At 43.1% G+C, this 21463-nt stretch overlaps 1 protein-coding gene across 1 annotated transcript; it reads right to left on the bottom strand.

Moving 5' to 3' along the window:
* On the bottom strand, positions 1816–20093 carry PPP1R8 (protein phosphatase 1 regulatory subunit 8). Its single transcript, XM_018056848.1, has 7 exons — positions 19950–20093; positions 17963–18023; positions 12707–12860; positions 11200–11420; positions 9528–9672; positions 4490–4554; positions 1816–3266 (listed from the first exon to the last, which is right to left on the bottom strand). Exons 1-7 carry the CDS (start codon positions 20003–20005, stop codon positions 2913–2915), a joined length of 1056 nt encoding a protein of 351 aa, XP_017912337.1. The 5' UTR covers positions 20006–20093; the 3' UTR covers positions 1816–2912.

The raw sequence follows: 21463 nt of genomic DNA, 5'->3' as shown, positions 1-21463 counted from the left end.
CAGCACCGTTAAGTGTGCCTGTTTCCCTCTAGAAGGCAGGCCTCTAGCGGGCAGGGATAGTGCCCTTCCGTACGCCCAACTCACACGTGTTCAATCCATGTTAGCTGAAGTCCCCACTGCCATCGTTCGCTCACAAGCAAAATGAGGGATCCAGCCAGGATCTCACAAACCCTTCTGACTCTAAAAATTCTGAGTTGATAACGACAAGCATATTTTAGGCAAGCAGTTACCAAACAGTTGCTCTTGAGCTGTGATCAACCTGTTGTTTTCTGCCAAAAGGTCCTTCTCCATGGGGTTCACCACCCTCTCCCATCCTGGGGAGGTAAACAGGAGTCATCCCCTCCTTTCTCAGCACAGGGCCCATTAGGGGCACAGGACGCTGGGGAACCAACAGTCGCTTCTCATCTCTGCATCTCTCCCCAGCGCTGTGCTCACTGGACCAATGGAGACCATCTGCCAATCCTGGTGAACAGGAGGGGTTTATCTCCCCAGTCATTGGCTAGAGCTGTGTTAGGGGCAAGAGGCAGCTAAGCCCCTTCCTGCACTATTCCCCTTAGAGGGGCACTAAAACAGGGTTGGAATAAATCAGAAATCTGGGTGCCAGGGATGCCAGGTTTCCATACTATGCCTCTATTTGCTGTGTAAGCACCAAATTCAGCCATTCCAGCTTCCACCAAAGTCAAACGGACCTTTGAAAAGAGCGAGCTTTGCAGGCTTGGATATTCCCTACTGAGCCTTCTTTGAGACACAAATTGAAGTTTTACTCTGCAACTCAAATTCTGAAACCAAATAACACATGGCATAATCTCTTACCAGAAGGATTTTATTACCTAAAATACATCTAAATCCTTTTAAGTTGTCCAGTTTGGGAAAAACTTTTCTTTCAATTTCCAAACATCTAGCTCCAATCTACAGAGCCTGATGGCAAGCCAACTACGGCTCGTACACTCCTCCCCTTACCTCATCCCGGAGGCCGTGTTAACCTGTGCTCAGGCTCTGGAGTCAGAATCCAGTTCCAATCCTGACTTCACTACATGAAAATCATAAGGAAGTTTATCTCTGAGCCTGTTTCCTCATCTGTAAAATAGGGATAAAAACAGTATTCCTTAGGGCTATTAAAATTAAATAAATGCTGCAGATGGTTGCTTGACAGTAGGCAGGTACTCAACGAATGATTTTGAACCAGCACTAATAGTAACCTTTGCTATGACGACAGGAAGGTGTCCTCATAAGATGAGGACAGTCATCGTTACGGAAGCCAGCAGAGAAGTTAAACTTCCGTCTAGCTGTGATTTTATAGATCTCTGTTCCTTTTATCAGGCTGCTCCTGCTGTGAGTCCACACTCTCGCCCTAAGGGATTTGGAGCCTCGTTGGCATTTTAGCCAGTCACGTGCGTTGTCTCACCATGCACAAAGCGCGCTTCCTGCACAGTGTCCTAGCATGCAAGACACATCCACCCAGCTCAAACTCCAGCTGAGATCCCCTCTAAACGTCCTCAACTTCCTCTCGCTTGCTTGCTCTCACTCCTGTGCTTTCTGAGCTGTAGCTCAAATGCACACAGCTGCAGCCAGACGGTGGTGGTTACACTGGGACAAGGGCACCCGTCTGTCTGTCTTAACCCACTTTGCTCAGTGAGGCTTCATCAGGGGACTGGAATCTCTAATTAGAATTTCCAATTCATCAAGGGGCATCTTTATTTGTGGTAATAAAATGGGGACACAGCGTCACCTCCCAAGCCTGACAGCTGTACCTCTGACAAATATTCCCTCATGGCAGTGGAAGTAGGTGATGGCAACTGAATCACAAACTGCACCCAAATGACAAAAGTTACATTTAATTTACAATGTAATAAAGGTTACAGGTAAAAAGCTACACATAAAGCGTGAAAAGGCCTATTACACAAATGTACAAATCTCTGTACAAAGCTCTTATCAATGTGTCCTACCTTCGTCTCCTATGTTTGTTAGCCAGGTCTTCTAGTCTTGGAGCTCTGGGTGGAGTGGGGGAAAGAGCCTCCGAACCATCATCTAAAAATGTCCTCTTAGAGACATCCGTTACTTCAAAGTAAAAATCTTTTCCTTTTTAATCAGAATTGCTCTAACTGGTCATATCCTTTAAAAATTGCCTTCATAACACACTCAAAAAGGAAAGTAATACTTTAGAGAGTAGAGGACAGTACCCTGAAATCAAGTGAGAAACTTCCGCAAGTACTCAGATTTCACAAGAAAAACAGGTAGAGTTCAAACAATACTGTAAGTTTAAAACTATCAACCTGTGTCTATGGCACTGGTCAGATGAAGAAAAATAAAAATGTTCTCATTCGAACAGAAAGGACAAAAGAGAAAAGCCAAACTGCTGGACCTCAAAACCACTGACCCAGGAAAACACTTTTGTGTTTAAATCTTAGCTTAACTGGAGAATTTTAAACCCTCCTGTTAAGCAACCTGGAATCTGCGGCAACTCCTCTGCTACCTGGACTTCCAGGGATAGTAGGTACAAATTAGGCTACTGGACCCACGAGGCTGGCGGGGCTTCTGTCACCCCCACAGCTCTGGATTCAACCTGAGGGCCTAGAGTTTCTCCCTGGGGTATGTGACCTTAAATAAAAATGACCCTAGAAAGAGGGAGAAAAAAAAAAAGGAGAAAAGGAAAGCCTGGGGAAAAGCCAGGGCAATCTATTTAAAAGGATATATGAAACATTTCTCCACAATGAAAGTGTTCTGAAGACAGGTCTTTCTGGGATATTTCAACCTCACCCCCCGTTTTAATATTACATGGTTAGGACCCCAGGAGACATTCTGAAAGACGATACTGCACACATGAAAAGTTTTTCTCCCTAATTCATTAGCTCCCCCCAGCACCCTTCCACCCTATTCCCACCCAATCCCACCCTCCTCCATGACCAAAAATATCAAATCAGTAAGGAAGGTGTGGGCTTCTTGCCCGGCCACGCCTCTTTTGCGTATTTCTTCTTCTTGGGTTCGTTGACAGCTTCAGGGTTATAGACGGCAGGGTTTGGTGCAGGGTTCATGTTCACTGCTGACGGCACAACAGGGGTCAAGTCCACATCAGGAGCGAGGTTCGGGTATGGCATGGGCAAGCCACCAATGAGCGCTGTCCCATGGATGCCGTGCGGCTGGGAGCCAGCTTCACTGTGCGTGGGGGGCAGGCCCCCGTAGAGTCCTCCACTGAAGGCAAAGTTCTGCATGCGCCTGCTCCCCGATTCCTCCAGGCCCAGGGAGCCAGGGCCCTCCACCCGCTTCTTCTGTGGTTTACAGAGGAGACAGAAGTGAGACAGAAGAGTGCTGTTAGGTTCCTCTACTGCAGTCCTAGAAAAGCTGGGGAAGGCCCCTGAACCTCTAAATCGTTTGTTTCCCAAACAACCCATCTCACTGTCCTCAAATCTCAGGGCCTGAAGAGGCCTTACAGTGGTCCTCTAACACGTGGCTCCCAAACACTGCTCCACACACAGTGCTCATCATCCTATGCCAAACCAAGAAAAATGAGGCCAGTGTGTGAACTTTTCATAAAGACAGACTTATCCAGTTTAAGGGACTATTCTTTACCCTAAGATCATGCCTCTCTCTCTGTTTTTGATGTTAAAATGCCCTTGTAGGAAACAAAGGTGATTAATAGATGGTTGCAAGTATTCTAATTTTTATTTTCTTGGGGGAAACAGACAGCAGAAAATTCCAAAGGAAGAAGAAAGAAGAGAAAGGTGCTCAAGGGGAAATGTGACACAAATTCTATGGAGTTGTATGAAAAAATTTCATCTTGTAGTTTTTCACATTGGACTAAAGTTCAACGAAAGATCTTTCTGAAACAAAGACTAACCAGAAACTTGACACATTTCTTGATCTAATATATTCTGAAGATTAGGAAAAAACCCGACTCTCTCTAGCAGCTCTGACCAGCATCTTCCAATCACCATTTGAACACCTCTGCCAACAGGGATCTGCTTCCAGGGGCCACTTGTTCCCTTTTGGAGCCCTTGCTGTCAGGTAGTTCTCCATGAGCACTCAGAACATCTCTGTAGCTTCCACTTCTTGGTTCTTCAATAGAGCTATCTTTAAACCTAACCCAATGTGGGCTGGCTTTCCTATCTGTTGTCATTCTTGTTCACAAAACAAAGCCATGGCAAAAGCCAGAGGTGCCATGCAGAAGGCAATTATGCCTCCTCTTTGCCTAACAGCTTACTCTGAGTTAAGAAGGGAAGGCTAAAGAAACATGGGTCTCTCTGCACCCTACCCTGCTGAGAGGTAAATTTTCAGACTTGCATCACATCATAATTTACATGCAGCATTAAGCTGGCTCGTCACCTGCAGTTTCTCTAGGGCACTCCAGGATCCCAACACACAGGTCAGGTAAAAGTATTCCCACAGTATGAAAAACAAGAAAGGAGCAAAGAATGTGTTTTAAAATTAAGCCTACATATGGAAGAGTGGGTTTTTAACCCAGATTATGTAACATTCCAAACATGCTTCCTACCTTGACCGGGACCACTGCAGTCTGCACCATGTTCCGAAAGCGACCAACTGAGGGATCCACATCCTCTGCGAAAAGACACGAGAGCAGGGTTAATTCAGTAATCAACTGGGAGGATTAATGTCACATGGCTCAGTGTGAACAGTCATCACAATAACTCATATTAAAACAGTAAAATACAGCTAACACTTCAAGGGTTTGCTGGGTCTGTGTTCAATCCTCACAACAACCCTATGAGCTAAGTACCACTAGAGTAAACATGTAATAGATGAGAAAACAAACTCAGGCTTGGAGGAGGAAAAAGACAGGCCCAGTCACCTTGCTAGAGAGAAGCCAGGATATAAAGCTCAGCAGCCTGTGCTCTAGACTACTTTCCCATTCCACATACTTCCCTCTTTTGAGGGGAGATTAAAAAAAAGTAGACATCATCAATCTCATGTTAGTAATAAAAGAGGGACACCTTAAGAGGTCACACACCACGTACTCTGCTAACACCTGCTCATAAGCGAAAAACAAAATCAGGATCCACACCCAGGGCTTCTAGCTTAACTTTGCCTTTTGCACTGAATACAGGCATACCTCGCTTTACTGTGTTTCACTTTATTGTGCTTTGCAGATATTGCAGGGTTTTTAAAACAAAACAAAACAAAACAAAAACAAATCGAAGGTTGGTGGCAACCGTGCACTGTCAGATGATAGTTTGCATTTTTTAGCAATAAAGTATTTAATTAAAGCACTGTAAAGAAACAAGGACATGGGTTTTTTTTAGATATAATGCTATTTTTTAGACATAATGCTACTGTACACTTGTAAATGTAAATTATATATGCACTGGCAAACCAAACAAATCTGCGTGACTTGCTTTGACATTTGCTTTATTGAAGTGGTCTGGAATGGAACCCATAATATCTCCAATGCATGCCTGTACAAAGAAGACTCACTAAAAGATCTGAAGGCCCTGCCCAGGCAAGGTGGGAGAGCTTTTCACAGCTTACACACACACTACTGCACCCTACAAAGCTTCTAGCTTCATTCATTCACTCTGCCAGAAGAAAGCACTAAGATCAAGTAACATCCTTGCAATCAGTCTCTCATTTATTGGACAGAAGGCATGGAAATAAAGAACAAGACATGGTCCTAAGGCTCACAGCTATAAAGCCAGATGGGTCACAATACAATGGAGGTGCTTCAAGGGAAGTATGAAAGTAGTCATCTTGGAGCACAGAGGGGAGACTGGGTTGGATGACCTAGAATGAACAGTTTCCTCACTGAAGACAAAGTGTGGGGAGACAGGCAAGCACAGACTTACTATCATTACTAGAAAAACCAACTCCCTGGCCCTTTTACCTTAATACAGTGGTAGGAAAGGAGTTGTTTCCCGAGCAGACATTGTACACCTTATTTTAATGTAATGAAGGTGTTTGCTATTTAAAGAAACACTCCCGTGAATCCCTTTGGGATATAAAGTATTCCTTATTTAATTGAAGAGCCCCTGGTTTATTTAAGTCTGGCTTTTCACATATTAGGATGCCTCTAAAGAATATATCCCGGAATTACGTATACAAACAATTGTTGTTCAACGAACGAACAAATGAACAGCTTCTATACGGAAAAAGAAAGAGGAAAAGGTAGCCAGGCTCATCAGGAAGGAGACAAGGTCTCTAAAAACAGGCACCCTTATTTTCTCTCATTACCACAGGAGCCCTGTTCCAATCAGCCCTTCAGGAAAGCTAAATGAAGCGCAAGAGCAACTGGAGCCCGAGAGGCGTGGCTACAGGGTATGTGCCCCATGAACACAACAGGCCTGTGGAAGTGAGGACGAGGCCATCGAGGAGACCCTGTCTTGTGCTGGCTGCACAGTGTTCGGTCCCCTCACCCTTTCCTCATTCTCGAGCCATTTGACTCCTGAAGAGGGAGTCTACCCACTGCAGGAAATCTCTGCTCCTGGAAGATCTACCAAGAAGTTCCTTGCCAGGTCTACTTCTGGTATAGGAAAGTCTGCACAGGTAAGTGTGACAGGGCTGGCAGATGATGACTGGGATACTGGCTAACACTCATCAAGAGCTACTGAGTGCCCGGATGAAGCACAAACTGGAATCAAGATTGCTGGGAGAAATATCAGTAACCTCACATATGCAGATGACACCACCTTATGGCAGAAAGCAAAGAGGAACTAAAAAGCCTCTTGATGAAAGTGAAAGAAGAGAGTGAAAAAGCTGGATTTAAAACTCTACATTCAAAAAAGGAAGGTCATGGCATCGAGTCCCATCACTTCATGGCAAATAGATGGGGAAACAATGGAAACAGTGACAGACTTTATTTTCTTAGGCTCCAAAAATCACTGCAGATGGCGACTGCAGCCATGAAATTAAAAGAAACTTGCTCCTTGGAAGAAAAGCTATGACAAACCTAGACAGCATATTAAAAAGCAGAGACATTTACTTTACCAATAAAAGTCAAAGCTATGGTTTTTCCAGTAGTCATGTATGGATGTGAGAGTTAGAGTATAAAGAAAGCTGAGTGCCAAAGAATTGATGCTTTTGAACTGTGGTGTTGGAGAAGACTCTTGAGAGTCCCTTGGACTGCAAGATCAAACCAGTCCATCCTAAAGGAGATCAGTTCTGAATAATCATTGATGCTGAAGTTGAAGTTCCAATACCTCAGCCACCTGATGTGAAGAACTGACTCATTGGAAAAGATCCTGATGCTGGGAAAGATTGAAGGCAGGAGGAGAAGGGGGCAACAGAGGATGAGATGGTTGGATGGCATCATCAACTCGATGGACCTAAGTTTGGGCAAGCTCTGGGAGTTGGTGATGGACAGGAAAGTCTGGTGTGCTGCAGTCCATGGGATCACAAAGAGTCAGACATGACTGAGTGACTGAACTGAACTGAGTGCCGAGCACATATCGGAGGTATTTTCACTTAATCATTTAATCTCTCCATCAATCCTATGGGGCCATAAGTCTGATAAGTCACTTGACCAGAGGGTCACAGAGCTACCAAGCAGAGATGTGAATTTCATACCCAAGCCCTCTGATCAGAGTCCACGCTCTTAAACACTCTGCCATACTCTCCCTGAACATACTGCCTTCATAAAGTTCCAGGACAATAATTTTCTTCTTTTTCTTTTTAGCTGCCCCATGTGGCATGTGGGATCTTAGTTCCCTGACCAGATACTGAACCCATGGCCCCTGCATTAGGAGCAGAGTCGTAACCACTGGACCACCAGAGAAGTTCCACAATAATTTTCAAGAGAAAAAACAGAACATATTAGACCCTAGGTCTTGAAGGGAGACTTAATGAATTATCTAGTTCAGTCATTCCCATACTGTAGGCTGTTCATCAGTACAAATAAGATTCTACAGATTTCTATGTCCAACCCCTAGAAACTCTTATCTGGCATCCAGAAATAAACTTTCTAGATTAGTCATTCAGCTCCTGACTGAATATTTCCCTTGGACATTCACTACTTTGACAAGTAATTCATTCCACTTCACACATCATCAGAAAGTGAACAAAAGTCACTAGAATGAATGCTTCAATCTCTTTCACAGGAATTCTTTTAATTTTTCTTCTAAATATAAGGATCTGTTGTTGCTTTTAATGCCGAGCCAAATACTTGCTACTCACAGGCTCTGGTTTCGCCCACTCCTTCCTCCCGAAGGTCAGCCTTGCAAACATCTATTCTCAGGGTGCCTCCCCCCAATCTGCTCTCCTTCATGCGCATTTCCCAGCATTCAAGGACCACTGTCCATAGCTGGGAGTCTCCTTCTCCCTTAAGACTACAAAACACATTTAGTATTTTAGTAGAAGTTAGAGCCTTAATAGGCTTCCCTGGTGGCTCAGAGGTTAAAGCGTCTGCCTCTAATACAGGAGACCTGGGTTCAATCCCTGGGTTGGGAAGATCCCCTGGAGAAGGAAATGGCAACCCACTCCAGTATTCTTGCCTGGAGAACCCCATGGACGTAGGAGCCTGGGAGGCTGCAGTCCATGGGGTCGCAAAGAGTTGGACACGACTGAGCGACTTAACTAACTTAGAGCCTTAAAGAGGCAAGACTTCAATGCAGTTAGTAGTGGCAGAAAGTTGTCCAATTTTAAGTTACCAGTCATACACAGATCCCCATGAAGAAAACAGTGTCTGCTCTAACCTATACTTAAACTCCACTATGATACAGACATACTGCATCGGCAAAGGAGAACTACAGCCATGCTCTGTATACTGAATTGTATGGGCCCTTCCTCTAGCTACTTCTTTCACACTGCAACTGGATAATGCTTGAGTGTTCAGGGCACTCCATCAATGAAAAGGCATAGCTTGTTTTATTGTACTTCACAGACACTGAGTTTTTTATTTCAGTAAATTTGAAGGTTTGTGGCAACTCTGCATTGAGTAAGTATTTCAGTGCAATTTTCCCAACAGCATTTACTCACTTCCTAGCTCTGTGTTACATTTTGGTAATTCTCACATGTTTCAAACTTTTCCATTATTGTTACAGTTGTTATAGTCGGAGAAGGCAATGGCACCCCACTCCAGTACTCTTGCCTGGAAAATCCCATGGACGGAGGAGCCTGGTAGGCTGCAGTCCATGGGGTCGCGAAGAGTCAGACACGACTGAGTGACTTCCCTACAGTGGTATATGACCAGTGATCCTTGCTGTCACTATTGTAAAAAGATTACAACTTGCTGAAGGTTCAGATCATGGCTGGTGTTTTTTAGTAATAAAGTATTTTTTAATTAAGGTATGTACATTGTCTTTTTAGACATGACGCTACCACACACTTAACAGACTACAGCGTAGTGTAAACGTAACTTTCGCGTGTACCGGGAAACCAAAAAATGTGTGTGACTTGCTTTACTGAAATTCTTGAACCAAACCCACAATATCTCCAAAGTATGCCTGTAGTGTACAAAAATATCTCCCTTGAATATAGCACTTGTTATTCTAAACCTTGTTGAGAAACAACTGACCTAAAGGTTGTGTAAACTACTCTCCAGGATCATAACCTTTTCATCAGAAAAAACTAGGAGGACACCTCACCTGGGTTGATGATCTCATCATCCTCACTAAAGGTCACCCGTGAGTTCTTCCTCTTCCTCTTTGGTCTCTGAATGTCCAGATTCCCCTCCTCAATGGTGAGAGTGGAAATCCGCTTGTTGTGGGCAGTGTTGAATTCTGTCAGGTTCTGGGCCAGAGTTCACACAGGAAAGACAGGAATGAGTACACAGGAATTTGAAGGAGAATATTACCAAAGAGCAGGAAGGGATTAGGAGCTAACCTTGACCTCTTCACACAGATGAAGTTCTCCTTGCATCCAGAAAAGATTACTGTCCCTAAATAGCTAACACCAGCAAGGCTCATTTGACAGGGTGTGGAACATCTTCAGTGACCAGTGAGGCAGTGATATTCAAAAGGGGCTGAAGGACCTTGAGCTGAAAACAAGTCATCTGTGCAAAAACCCTTGAGTTGAGGTTTGGGGGTTTTTTGAAGAAGGTTATCATGTCTTCATGCTGAGAATTAAACGAATGCGACTGGGAAGAAATTCAAGAACTGTTTAAAGTAACAAAACAGATGAGAAAGAAAAACAGACAGTTTCTTTCCCAGTGGCTCTCTCCTTTAAAACTAGTTAGGATGCTGCCAGTGCACAGAATATTTGGCATTAATATTTTGTCACTCCCCATCCCTGTCTGGCCCCGTTTCTATTCATAACTATCCATCCATCTCAGTGATTAACTTGGCCTCAGCACTGCTGCCTGCCTCTTTTCAATCCCTTGGACTTATTCCAATCTGCGCTGCAGTTTGAGACATCCCAAATGTCTTGAGAACAAGACCTAGAGATGACAGGAGGAGGCATGGAAGCAGTCTGGAAAAGAATGGGCAAGAGGGACTGCCAACCAGGCCCCTGGCTATGAGGCTACTTATTTACAACCAACTAACTTCTGAGTTGTAAGATTTCTACTGTGCTTTTTTCTTCCTACGATCTGGGAAACTGACTCTGTATACAAGAAGAGTAAATGTATGTGGGTGGTTAAGGACAGGCTGCCATTTGATCTACCTGGATAGACCAGTCACACCAATACAGTAACAGGCAGGTGAAGACAAAAGCTACATCACAAACTACTGGGGTCAACTCTAGACAAGGAAAACCTTAACACATTGAAGTTAAATCTTGTAAAATTCAGGGCAGCCAGGTCCAGAGCAAAAGCAGTCTAGTTCTACTCAGAAGATTCTTGGGCTGATTGGACAGTATCAAAAAAAGCTACATAAATGAATGAAAGCGCCAATCTCTGTAAGCCAGTGCTGTTCAAACAAACTTTCTGGATGATAGAAATGCTTTCTATCAGAGCTATTTAGTTTGGTCAGTCACTAGCTCCATGTGACTACTGAGCACTTGGAATGTGGCTGGTGGCTACTGCACTGGATGGTAGAGCTCTTAAGAAAGGTAACTCCCAGCCTTGGCTTCTAACATGCAGCAAAGGTGCACAAGACAGCCATAAGGGTCTAGTGGCTAGTCAGCCCTGGTTATATACAACCAAACCCACACAGTGCAGATTTCCAAGGGCCACACCACACTGCCAAAGTGGCAAAGGCTTACCACTCTATTCAAGAAAACCTCCAGCTGCTAAGTAATTGGCATTTCAAGCTACACAGAACAGCTACTGCAAAAACCAGAGTCTCCAAGACATAACAATGACATAGACAATAGAATTACATCAAGTTCTGTTTCCTCCTCTGGAAGCCCCAGTAAGCCCTTGAGTTCATCATCCTCTCCACCCATCTTCTCATCTCCTTTCACAGCTGATGGCAATGTCTGAGGCTTCTCACGTAGAGTGTATGCCCTTGTGGATGCACCAAATGAGACCGTGGAGTCGATGGGAATTTGCTGAGGCTTGTGTGGCTCCAATCGAATGTGACCCAAGAAAGTGCCGTGTGCTGGGAATAACCAAATCAGAAATGTAAGAGAGGAAAAGAAAAAAACAAATAAAAAACAAACCTGAATTGCAGAAGAGAAGCTTCTGCCAGCACATCAGTTTTGCTTTTTAAAACAGAAATGGCATTGGGTCTACTTTGCATCCCTTGTCATGAGTCACACTGAAAAGGAAACTCTTCACTGAATCCTGAATCACTACAGTGGATTTCTTACACATCTTCAGACCTGCTGTTACCCCACATAACAAGTACCTCAGCTATCAGACTGACTCCATTCTGGGTCCAGCAGGAAAGGCTCCAACCCGGCAAAAGCCATGCCCCGCAAGGAGGAGGACAGGAACTGCTGAGGTCTGATCTCTCCAGCCCCAAGCCTAAGGAATACAGGAACTGCTGGATGGGTAGCAGTTATACTTGGGGTTTCCCCAGAATAAGAAATGAGGCTGGCTGAAACACGTGTAATACCAATGGCAAGATAGGCCAAAAATCCTACTGCAGAGTCTGGATACTTTTCCATGTCTACATTCTGCATATTATGAAATGGAGAGAAAAGACGAGATAAATTTGCAAGTAAGTACTTATGAGACAAGGCTCTCCAAAACCACCATATAACCATACTGGGATAACGTGTGCATGTGTATGCAGAGGGGGAAAAAAGGAGTAAAACACGATCAACCCAGGAAGGAGATCCTTTACGTTCCATGCTGCAATTAATTATACACAGGTGAAAACGAACAAACTTCAAGGCCCCATGTAGTCAAGTTTCAATTGCATTTCTGATATTATCTCTGACAAACTTGAAAATCTTATAGTCAGAGTGTGCTCACAGAATTAAAATTGATATTAGTAGCAGTAGTAGTCAAAGCAAAATGTAGCTGAGATAAAGAACCTATTATAAAAAATGAACTTGCTCAAAATAAGGATTTTTTTTAATGTCCTGTACCCACAACTCTGCTACATTAATGGAGCTAACCACAGCTTCTGCTTAAACTGGATCACAATCTCTCAGGGGCCTATAAACATATTCCCTAGTTCCCAGGTGTTTTTTTGTTCTCTCTATATACCTACTACTCTCTTCAGGAAAGCAACCCCTAAAATCTTCTCTCTCCACTCATTAATTATTTCAGTAAAATAGGAAATAACACAGGAATGGAGAAGGACTGATTCAAAAACCAAACATAAACTTCCTTGATGAGCAATAAAACACAATTTCAAATCTGAAGAACCCAAAGAGCATCTCCACACTGCCCAAAAGGGAATGTGTAAAATGGGATGGGATACGAGTTACTTACTACTGTTGAGATCTATCAGGAAAACTCTCTTCAGATGCTTGTGGTAGACCAAGGCAGCATGGACCCGAGAGCAAGACTGGTGGTCTATTGTGAAGTCACACAAATCAGGGTTTCGCCCAAATAAGTAATACTTCTTCTCATCGATAATCAGTTTCTAAATAAATATAAAATACTACTTATAGCTGGTTTCAACAGGGTTTAGCAAAAATTGTTCCAATAAAAGTAGAGCGTATTAACGTAAAATTCCTTGTCAAAGTAAATATATATATATGTATATGTATATATATTTCCTATTATTCTTCAAGATAGAGACCTCAGAAAAATTTACTAACATTTTTTGGGGATGGCAATTTTAATCCCCAAATATAGTGGTCAAATGTTGAGTGCCGATATGAAAAGAACTTTCCCTAATCCTATTAGATGTAAATGGCCTGCAAGAGAGGCTGTCTTCTTTTCATTGTAAATTTAAGATTTCACTTAACTTGAGGTTGAGCAGCAAATAAAAACATAAGGCATGCCTATAAAGGAATAAGACCTCTTTTCAGAAAAATACATATTCAAATGAAGACTATCAACTGGTTTGCAAAGGAAGGGAGGTATAAACACTTACCTATATTCTAATCATGCTGCCAGAGCCCCAAAATATTTTTGGAAGCCCCTTGAAATCAGAATTACGTTAGACATCACCGTATGAGCCTCTAGACCTAACTTTATGGTCCCATTTCATTTTGGCCACAAAAAAGCATTACTCAGAGTTAACTCTAAATGAGTACTTGCTTTGTCCAAATATGGTATGACCTCACAGGGGAAAGATTTTCCAGGTTTGAGGAAAGAGAATGTAGAAATTCACATTTATTGAAGGGCTATTTTTTGCTAGGCATTTTAAGCATTATCTCGTCTAATCCTCAAAACAGGTCTGTGAACTAAGTATCACCTTTATTATTGAAAGTGAAAATGTTAGTTGCTCAGTCGTATCCAACTCTTTGCAACCCCATGGACTGTAACCTGCCAGGCTCCTCTGTCCATGGAATTTTCCAGGCAAGAATACTGGAATGGGTTGCCATTACCTGCTCCAGGGAATCTTCCTGACCCAGGGATCGAACTGGGGTCTCCTGCATTGCAGGCAGATTCTTTACTGTCTGAGCCACCAGGGAAGCCTATCACCTTTGTTATTAAACATTAGAAAACGAATTCAGAGAGATGAATCTAGTCATTCAAGGCAGTCAGGCTGGTTAAGTAGCAGATGTGGGATTTAAACTCAGGTATGAATAACTTGCAAGGCTAATATTCTCAACAACAGTGCCATGGGTCTGAAATAATTCTGAGAAGAACTCCAAAATGTTTCTAACCACTCCTGTGGAACTGGAAAAAATAGAACTATATAATGTCTCAATATAATAGTAGAAAAGAAGATTTTGCAGAGCAGCAAACTGTTATTTTAAAAATTGCAGGGGCTGATGAAGCACCGTTAACTTTCATTTTGCCAAAAAAGAACTTTCTTTTAAAATTGTCACCAATCATTTTATAAAAGAAAGGTCATTTTAACAAAAAAGCAGGGAGGACAAGGATAAAAGGCCACTCTTTGAGTTGAATTTATCTTTATGAAAAACTCACTACCCTGTCTTTTTCTTTTAATCCTTGATCAGTAAAGATTTTGCCACATATTGGTTGTGGACTGGGCTGTCACAGATGAAGGACCCTAGGTTAAATTTTTGCTAACACTTCATTCAGTTCTTAAGGTCTACAATTTGAGCCTTTGAAGAATAACCCTCATTCATATACATTATGTTGTTCCTTTACAGTTTTTATTTTTATCTGCACCACGTGGCTTATAGGATCTTAGTTCCCAGATCAGTGACTGACCCCATGCCCTTAGCAGTGAAAGCGCCGATCCCTAACCACTGGAATCCCAGGGAGTTCCGTTTTTTTTTCTTTAAACAGAATGTCTCACTAAGCTCTAGTTCACATTTCACACTATGCTCCTTCTAAAATCCCTGAAAGAAGACAGCACAAAGCTGAGTAAGGAAGTACAGTCAAATTAGGATTGTACCAGGCTAGGATTCAAGAGGCTTATTTTTCGTTCCTGGCTATGTCACTGAACTCACAGTGGGCTACTACTCTCCCCTGTGCTTCAGTGTTCTTACAAAACCAGAAATGTACCTCACATACTGGTAACAGTTAACAACTGCTGAGTACTTAAGTGCACACACTGTGCTATGAGTTTTATGCTATGTCATCTCATCTTTACAGCCACTCTGTGAGCTAAGTAGGTACTATTATTCCTATTTTTATAGATAGGAACAGTGAGGCATAAAGAAATTAATTAATATATGCAAGTTCACACTGCTAGATATTTATAAACTGGATTAGAAATTCAGGTCTGATTTCACAGAGTCTAAGCTTTTATAACCACTATATATTTTCTTCACTCTTCCTGCATCAAAAAATCTACCATATGGCAAACATTTAAGGAGTGAACAAGTAGTATAGGTCACACTCTTAATTTTTTTTTAAACACTTACCCAGTTACTTGCCAGCTTATACTTTAAGGCTCAAAGGGATGGGGGTCACCTTTGGGAAACTGTCCAGCAGAGCCCACTTGCTGCTGGGAGAGCTTGTCCCAGACCCCTAGTGCTAGGGGGCCTCAAGATTCAACAACAGTCTGACAGCTCAATGCCACAACTGTCCCATGCCTGCTCAGACCCAAATATTAAGACGTGGGTTAAAAATAAGATATTGCTTTAGAATTGAGAGAGCCCTAAAATGTCATCATGTTATTTTCTCTAGGCAATATCTATGCAAGTTGAATCTCATAGATGCATTTTCCATTTGTTTCTATATGCACATACATGATGTCTTCACAAACTTAAATTTGCTAACCACAGAGCTCATAGGCTGGACTTAAAACAAGTCATAAGACCACCAGAGCTCTTGGGTTCTAATACAAAATTGATCACCTTTCTATGATTCCAGGCTTCCCTGGTGGCTCAGCGGTAAAGAATCCACCTACCAATGCAGGAGACACAAGTCTGATCCCTGGGTTGGGAAGATTGCTAGAGAAGGAAATGGCAACCCACTCCAGTATTCTTGCAAGTCTGATCCCTGGGTTGGGAAGATTGCTAGAGAAGGAAATGGCAACCCACTCCAGTATTCTTGCCTGTGAAATGCCAAGGACACTGGAGCCTGGTGGCCTACAATCCATGGGGTCACAAAAGAGTTGGACACAACTTAGCGACTAACCACCACCACAAGGTGTCAATACCAGAGCTTTAGGTGTTTAGAGAAGAAGAAAGAGAAAAGGCCTCCAAGTTAAATATGCACATTCACAATTAAAGGTATCTCAATTATAGAAGTGTGAAAATGTAGAGGAAAAAACAGTATGCCCCAGAAGCAAGAAAATGAGTGAATTCTTAGACAATTTGCTTCTTCTGTACACGTGAATGAAATAATGCACTGGCCCTTCAGTAGTCACTAAACCACAACTGCTTAATTAGCTATGGCTAATACCATTATCCAGTTGTGCCTCTGAGTTATAACTCAGAGTGTATCTTTACACCCCGGGCTTAAAAGACTCATGGCTTTTGTTTTAATATTGCACTTCTTAAACCCAGCTATCACAACACATCACAGGCCTCTGACATAAGGCTTGGACATAGATAGCTCGGTTAGTATCAAGTGCTGCCTAAATCCTTAAGCAGATCTGGAGCCTATTTCTCTCAGAAACGACACAGTGATGCCTATGGATTGTAACATGACACCTTTGTGGCAACTCAGAGCACTGAAAGACAACATCACCAGTTTATGACACCTTTGTGGCAACACCTAAGAGCACTGAAAGACAATATCACCAGTTAATGGAAACCAGTAATCAGAAGGATGTTTGACAAGTTAAGAGTGCTTTCAAAATATATATTATTTCTCAAAAGAATTATGATATTGTCTTTAAAGCTAGGCTCCTTATCTTTTTCTCCCTGTTGCAAATTGAAGATTTATTAAATTCTGGTTAGAAAAATAGATTTCTATATGTCTATTCAGCAACATTTTATATATGTAGGACAGTTTATAGTTAAAGAAAAAAAAGACATTTTAGCTAAATTATTCCCTTGAATAATCCTGATATTTTGTAACCTTTAAGACAGAAGAACCCATGACAAAGTGGTTCTAACTGACTGGCTAAGGGCTTGATGAATTCATCAAAACTTCTGCCTTAATGTTTTACAAAATACATGTATCACTACAACATCCTGAAAGTGAAAACAATGTATTTATAGAACATCCTTCAGGAGATTTCACAGACAGTTTTCATTACGGGGTGCAATGTTTTTACTATATACACCAAAGAAAACTAACTGCACTCAATAATAGGGCCTTGAATTTAAATGTCATCTGAGCAAACAAACCTAAAGTTGGTTGAAGACATGGAGACTCACAACTCGATGGCCACAGTGGGCTTAATCCCCATTTCTTGGTAAATAAATGGTACAAAAGAATTTTTAAAAATCCACACAACCTAAGAGCTAAACAAAATTCGTGTTCTCTTGCAGTTCTATGCAGTTTTCATTCTAGAAACTTGGAGAAAAGCTAGAATTCTGCTACACTTGTTCTTTATACTATTTACTTCGACTATAATCATGTAAATTTTTGTTTGGTTCTGTCTTTCCCACCAGATGATTCCTTTGAAGACAGGAACCATGTTCGTTTTTTTTTACTGCTGTATTCCCTATGCCAAACACAAAGACTGGCACATAATAAGCACTCAGTAAATGTTTTAAATGAGTGAATGAATTTCATCACCATTTCCATTCTCTTTTTTGAACATCTGTCTTAGTTTGTGATCTTCTATGAAGGGTTTTAGCTTGAATGTCATAAAAGCAACTTAAAAGTTGAATTCAATCTATATCATTCACTTTCTTCTTCAATTATTGCAGATCTTGCATCTTCCACACAACTCCACATACTCAGAGAGAAGGAATTCACCAAGTTATAGGGCATCCAGTTTCACTGAGGCCTACAGGCCCACAATCTATTAAAACCCTTCATTTGGAAGGTAAGAAAAGTCACAAGAAAAACTGAGTATCTGTAGAGATACACACTGGCATGTGTTTTATCACTATGTGCTTTTAATAGAAAAAAAATCAGGATGAACAAAAGTAGCATTGCTGGAAAACAAAGCACAGGAGAGGGGGTGGAAAAGTGAGTCACTGGCAAGAATCTTTAGTGTGGTGGGGAAAAAAGGGAAGATGTGTATTTCCATACCTCAATTAGCTTGTCTCCTTTGACAACATCCAGATGTAAACCAGGAGGGGGCTTACCTGCCCTGAAAAGTAACAGTGAAAAAATATTTTCAGGATGAGTTTGTAAATGCCATTTACAATCATTATCCCATTCAACACTGCAGCTCTCTTACCAGCCTATAATTAGTTCATGTTCAAGCAGAAATGTCATCTACTTTACTATTATAGCTCCTTTCTGCATTTGACACTTACCTCCCCAGTGATTCAACTGCTCTAAAACATATTTCAGGGGATCTGTATTTAGAGCAGCACCAAAGAAACCTGTATTTTAACACTGAATTATCTACCTTAGAGAGAAAGCAGGACAGAGAATGCAAGTACTATAGTCGGAGTTGTCTGGTCACTTGGAGTTTGAGTCTAAGATTTGCCACTACCAATAATTACAATACAAAGGTAGAATAAATCAGTTGGTGTCTGGGGCTGATCAAGGTAGGCTCATCACAGAAGAAAGAGAGGGCATTGTCCTGAGTTCTGAGGTCAAACCAGATATGTAATTTAGGCAGTGAGGGCAATCCAAAAGTATGCCATGAAACCAGGTACCAATAAATACAAGAGATATTTGTTAATTTTGAACAGGTCATTCTACAATGGCATGTATAAAGGAACTTTTCTCTATACTCCTATAATCATACCATCCAAGGGAGACACATAAATGTCAAAGCACCTAACACAATGTCTGGTGCACACCAGAAGTTAAGGAAATGGTAAGTGATCTTATACAGTCTCTTCTAACTATAAATTTACTATCCTGGCCCAGTAAACTTATAGTTAGAAGACATAAGTAAATATTCTGAAATCAATGCGGCAAGGAACTGAAATGGACACAATTTGCAGACTGGAGCAACTATGTGGTGCAGAAGTGCAGAGAGACCCAGACAACAGCTACACATTCACTTGCTTCCTGTCTTTGCTCGTCTGAAGAACAATTACCAGAGTCCCAACATCTACGCACGCGCGCGTGCACACACACACAAACACAAATGCATCCATTTACATCTGACTTGAAGATACAACATAGTCATCTCACAAGCCTGACCCAACTCCTCTATGGTGGTTGCTGGGAGGACAGTGCATTGGACAAAAGCCCATTTTGTCTGGAAACCAGGGAAAGCCAAGTTACATCCAGAATATGCTTTCTGAACTCCTACTCTGTGTCTGGCTCAGGCCTAGGAACTGTGACTCTAGAGAAACATTAGGCAGCCCTTGCCCTTGAAGGGTTCAATATAACGGCGAACACACACAAACAACACACTGTGATGAGCAGAAATAGCTCTAACTCGGATGGGTCGCCTTGCCAGGCAATTCATATAATTCATCGTGTACTCCACTCAAAGACTAAAATTATTCCATTATTCCCAAGAACTTGCGAAGGCAGGTTAGGAGTTCATCCTAACAAGCAAGGATGCCCTCTGGTGCCCGACTTCGCGCTGGTGGCTAAGAGCACAGGAGTAGGTCAGAGCCGTTCCTGCCCTCAGGGAGCTCCCAGTCAGCGAGACAGGCAAGGGCCGCACCAGGCTGCAGTAACAACCGCGGGATGCGAGGCTCTGAGGGGGATCGGGGCCAGGAAGCTAGCTCGCGCGCGCTCGGGACAGAGAGCGGGGGCAGGTACCGGGCTCCACAAGAGCACCAGGCACTCAGGCAGGAGGCACTCAGTCAGGAGTTGGGGTAAGTTCGAGACCAAGGCCCCGAAGCGCCCCGGCAGCCGGCTGACTGCCCGAGGGGCTGCCTAAGCCAGCGCCTCAGAGCCCCCAACTCTGGGTTTCCTCGGTTTCTGGGCCCGGGCTCCGAGCTCCTGGTTCCTCCACACGCCGCCCGGCCCGACGGACACTTCTCCCTCAGTCAGTCCCAAGATGTTTGGGCCGTTCGGCTCGCTGCGAGAAATCAGCCGCCCGGCCGGCACAGGCCAGCGCAGGCCAGGCCACTCCAGCGCTGGTCGCCCCGCCACTCACCAGGTCGGGCAGTCGAACAGCGGTAGGCTGGAGCCGGAGTTCGCGGCTGCCGCCATCTTGCGTCTCCCCCTCCCATTTGGCGGGCCCGAAGCACGCTGGGAAACTGGAAGACCCAGAGGGGGAGAGGCGGCTTCCCAGCGACCTGTGCGTCTGCGCGCGCGCACACACACTCCCACGCACGCACGCACGCACGCACAGGGCGCTGTAGTAGCGGTGGAGACTGGGTTCCCGTTTAGGGGTGTTTTTCAGGGTTTGAGAGGGTTGACCTTCTCGGGAGGCCAGAGCTTTTCTCGGCCGGCAGTTGTCTGAGGAAAATGGGCTCGGTTTCCCTATGCGTTCTTTTTGCAAAGACGCTCCCAGGCTCTAAAGTCTTGTGATGCCACCCTTGCTCTGGGCTCGCACCGTCAGCCTTTTGACTCCCAAGATGGAGATAAGCTAGAGGGTATAGGGCTTAGGGATTGGAAAAACACCAGTCTGTTGTGTCTCCTCTAACGGTCCTGAGAAGCTACCTTTCGGGGTCGTATAAACTCTAGACAAACAGGAGCCAGGGACGGATCCAACCAGATGGCAGGCTTCCAGATCATCAAAATGCATGCCTGAAAAAGGTTATTTAATCAAGTGGAGGCCTCTTTGGATTTTAAAATTTTGGTCATAGTGACTAGATTGTATAACGAAGACAGGATTCAGGTCTGCTTTTGTCCAACAGCTGGGTGAAAGATCATCAGCAGGGCTTCTGGTTGTAATGGCTTATGTCTGCTGCTGCTGCTGCTAAGTCGCTTCAGTCGTGTCCGACTCTGTGCGACCCCATAGACGGCAGCCCACCAGGCTCCCCCGTCCCTGGGATCCTCCAGGCAAGAACACTGGAGTGGGTTACCAGCATGAAAGTGAAAAGTGAAAGTGAAGTCGCTCAGTCGTTTCCAACTTTTAGTGACTCCATGGACTGTAGCCCACCAGGCTCCTCCATCCATGGGATTTTCCAGGCAAGAGTACTGGCTTATGTCTACTGAGTGCTTATTTGGGCAAGAATGTAGTTTATATGGATCATCTCATTTAATCCTTAAAACTCTCTTTGAAATAGGTATTATAGATCCCTGAGGGGAGGCTCAGAGAGACTGAGTTGCCCAGCCTCACGCTAGAACGAGCGGGATTCAAACCTAAATCTGTATGAGGCCAAAGCCCATGCTCTTTAATCATCACTCTCTCACACTTTGATGTTGATATGATCATATTTATTATTAGTATGCAACTGAAACCCAACACTTTCTCAGTTTTGTAGAAAACATGAGAGGATTATCCAACCTGTTTTTTTCTTTTAAGGAAACCAAATGCAAAATTACTGTTCACCTATAAAGAGGCATTGCACAACAGATTATCTCTTTCTATGGTGGAGTTCTTCTCCTGATTCCCTACCACTGGTCCTTTAGATTTTAAATCTAACATCTACCTGTTAAAAAGATTTTGCCCTGGGTGACATCTCCAGGCATCAAGATTTAACTGTAGCATATTAACTTAGA

Source organism: Capra hircus, chromosome 2, assembly GCF_001704415.2.
Source record: "Capra hircus breed San Clemente chromosome 2, ASM170441v1, whole genome shotgun sequence".
In the NCBI taxonomy this organism is placed as follows: Eukaryota; Metazoa; Chordata; class Mammalia; order Artiodactyla; family Bovidae; genus Capra; species Capra hircus.
The sequence above is the reverse complement of the archived record's forward strand: the minus strand, read 5'-3'. Positions and strand labels throughout refer to the sequence as shown.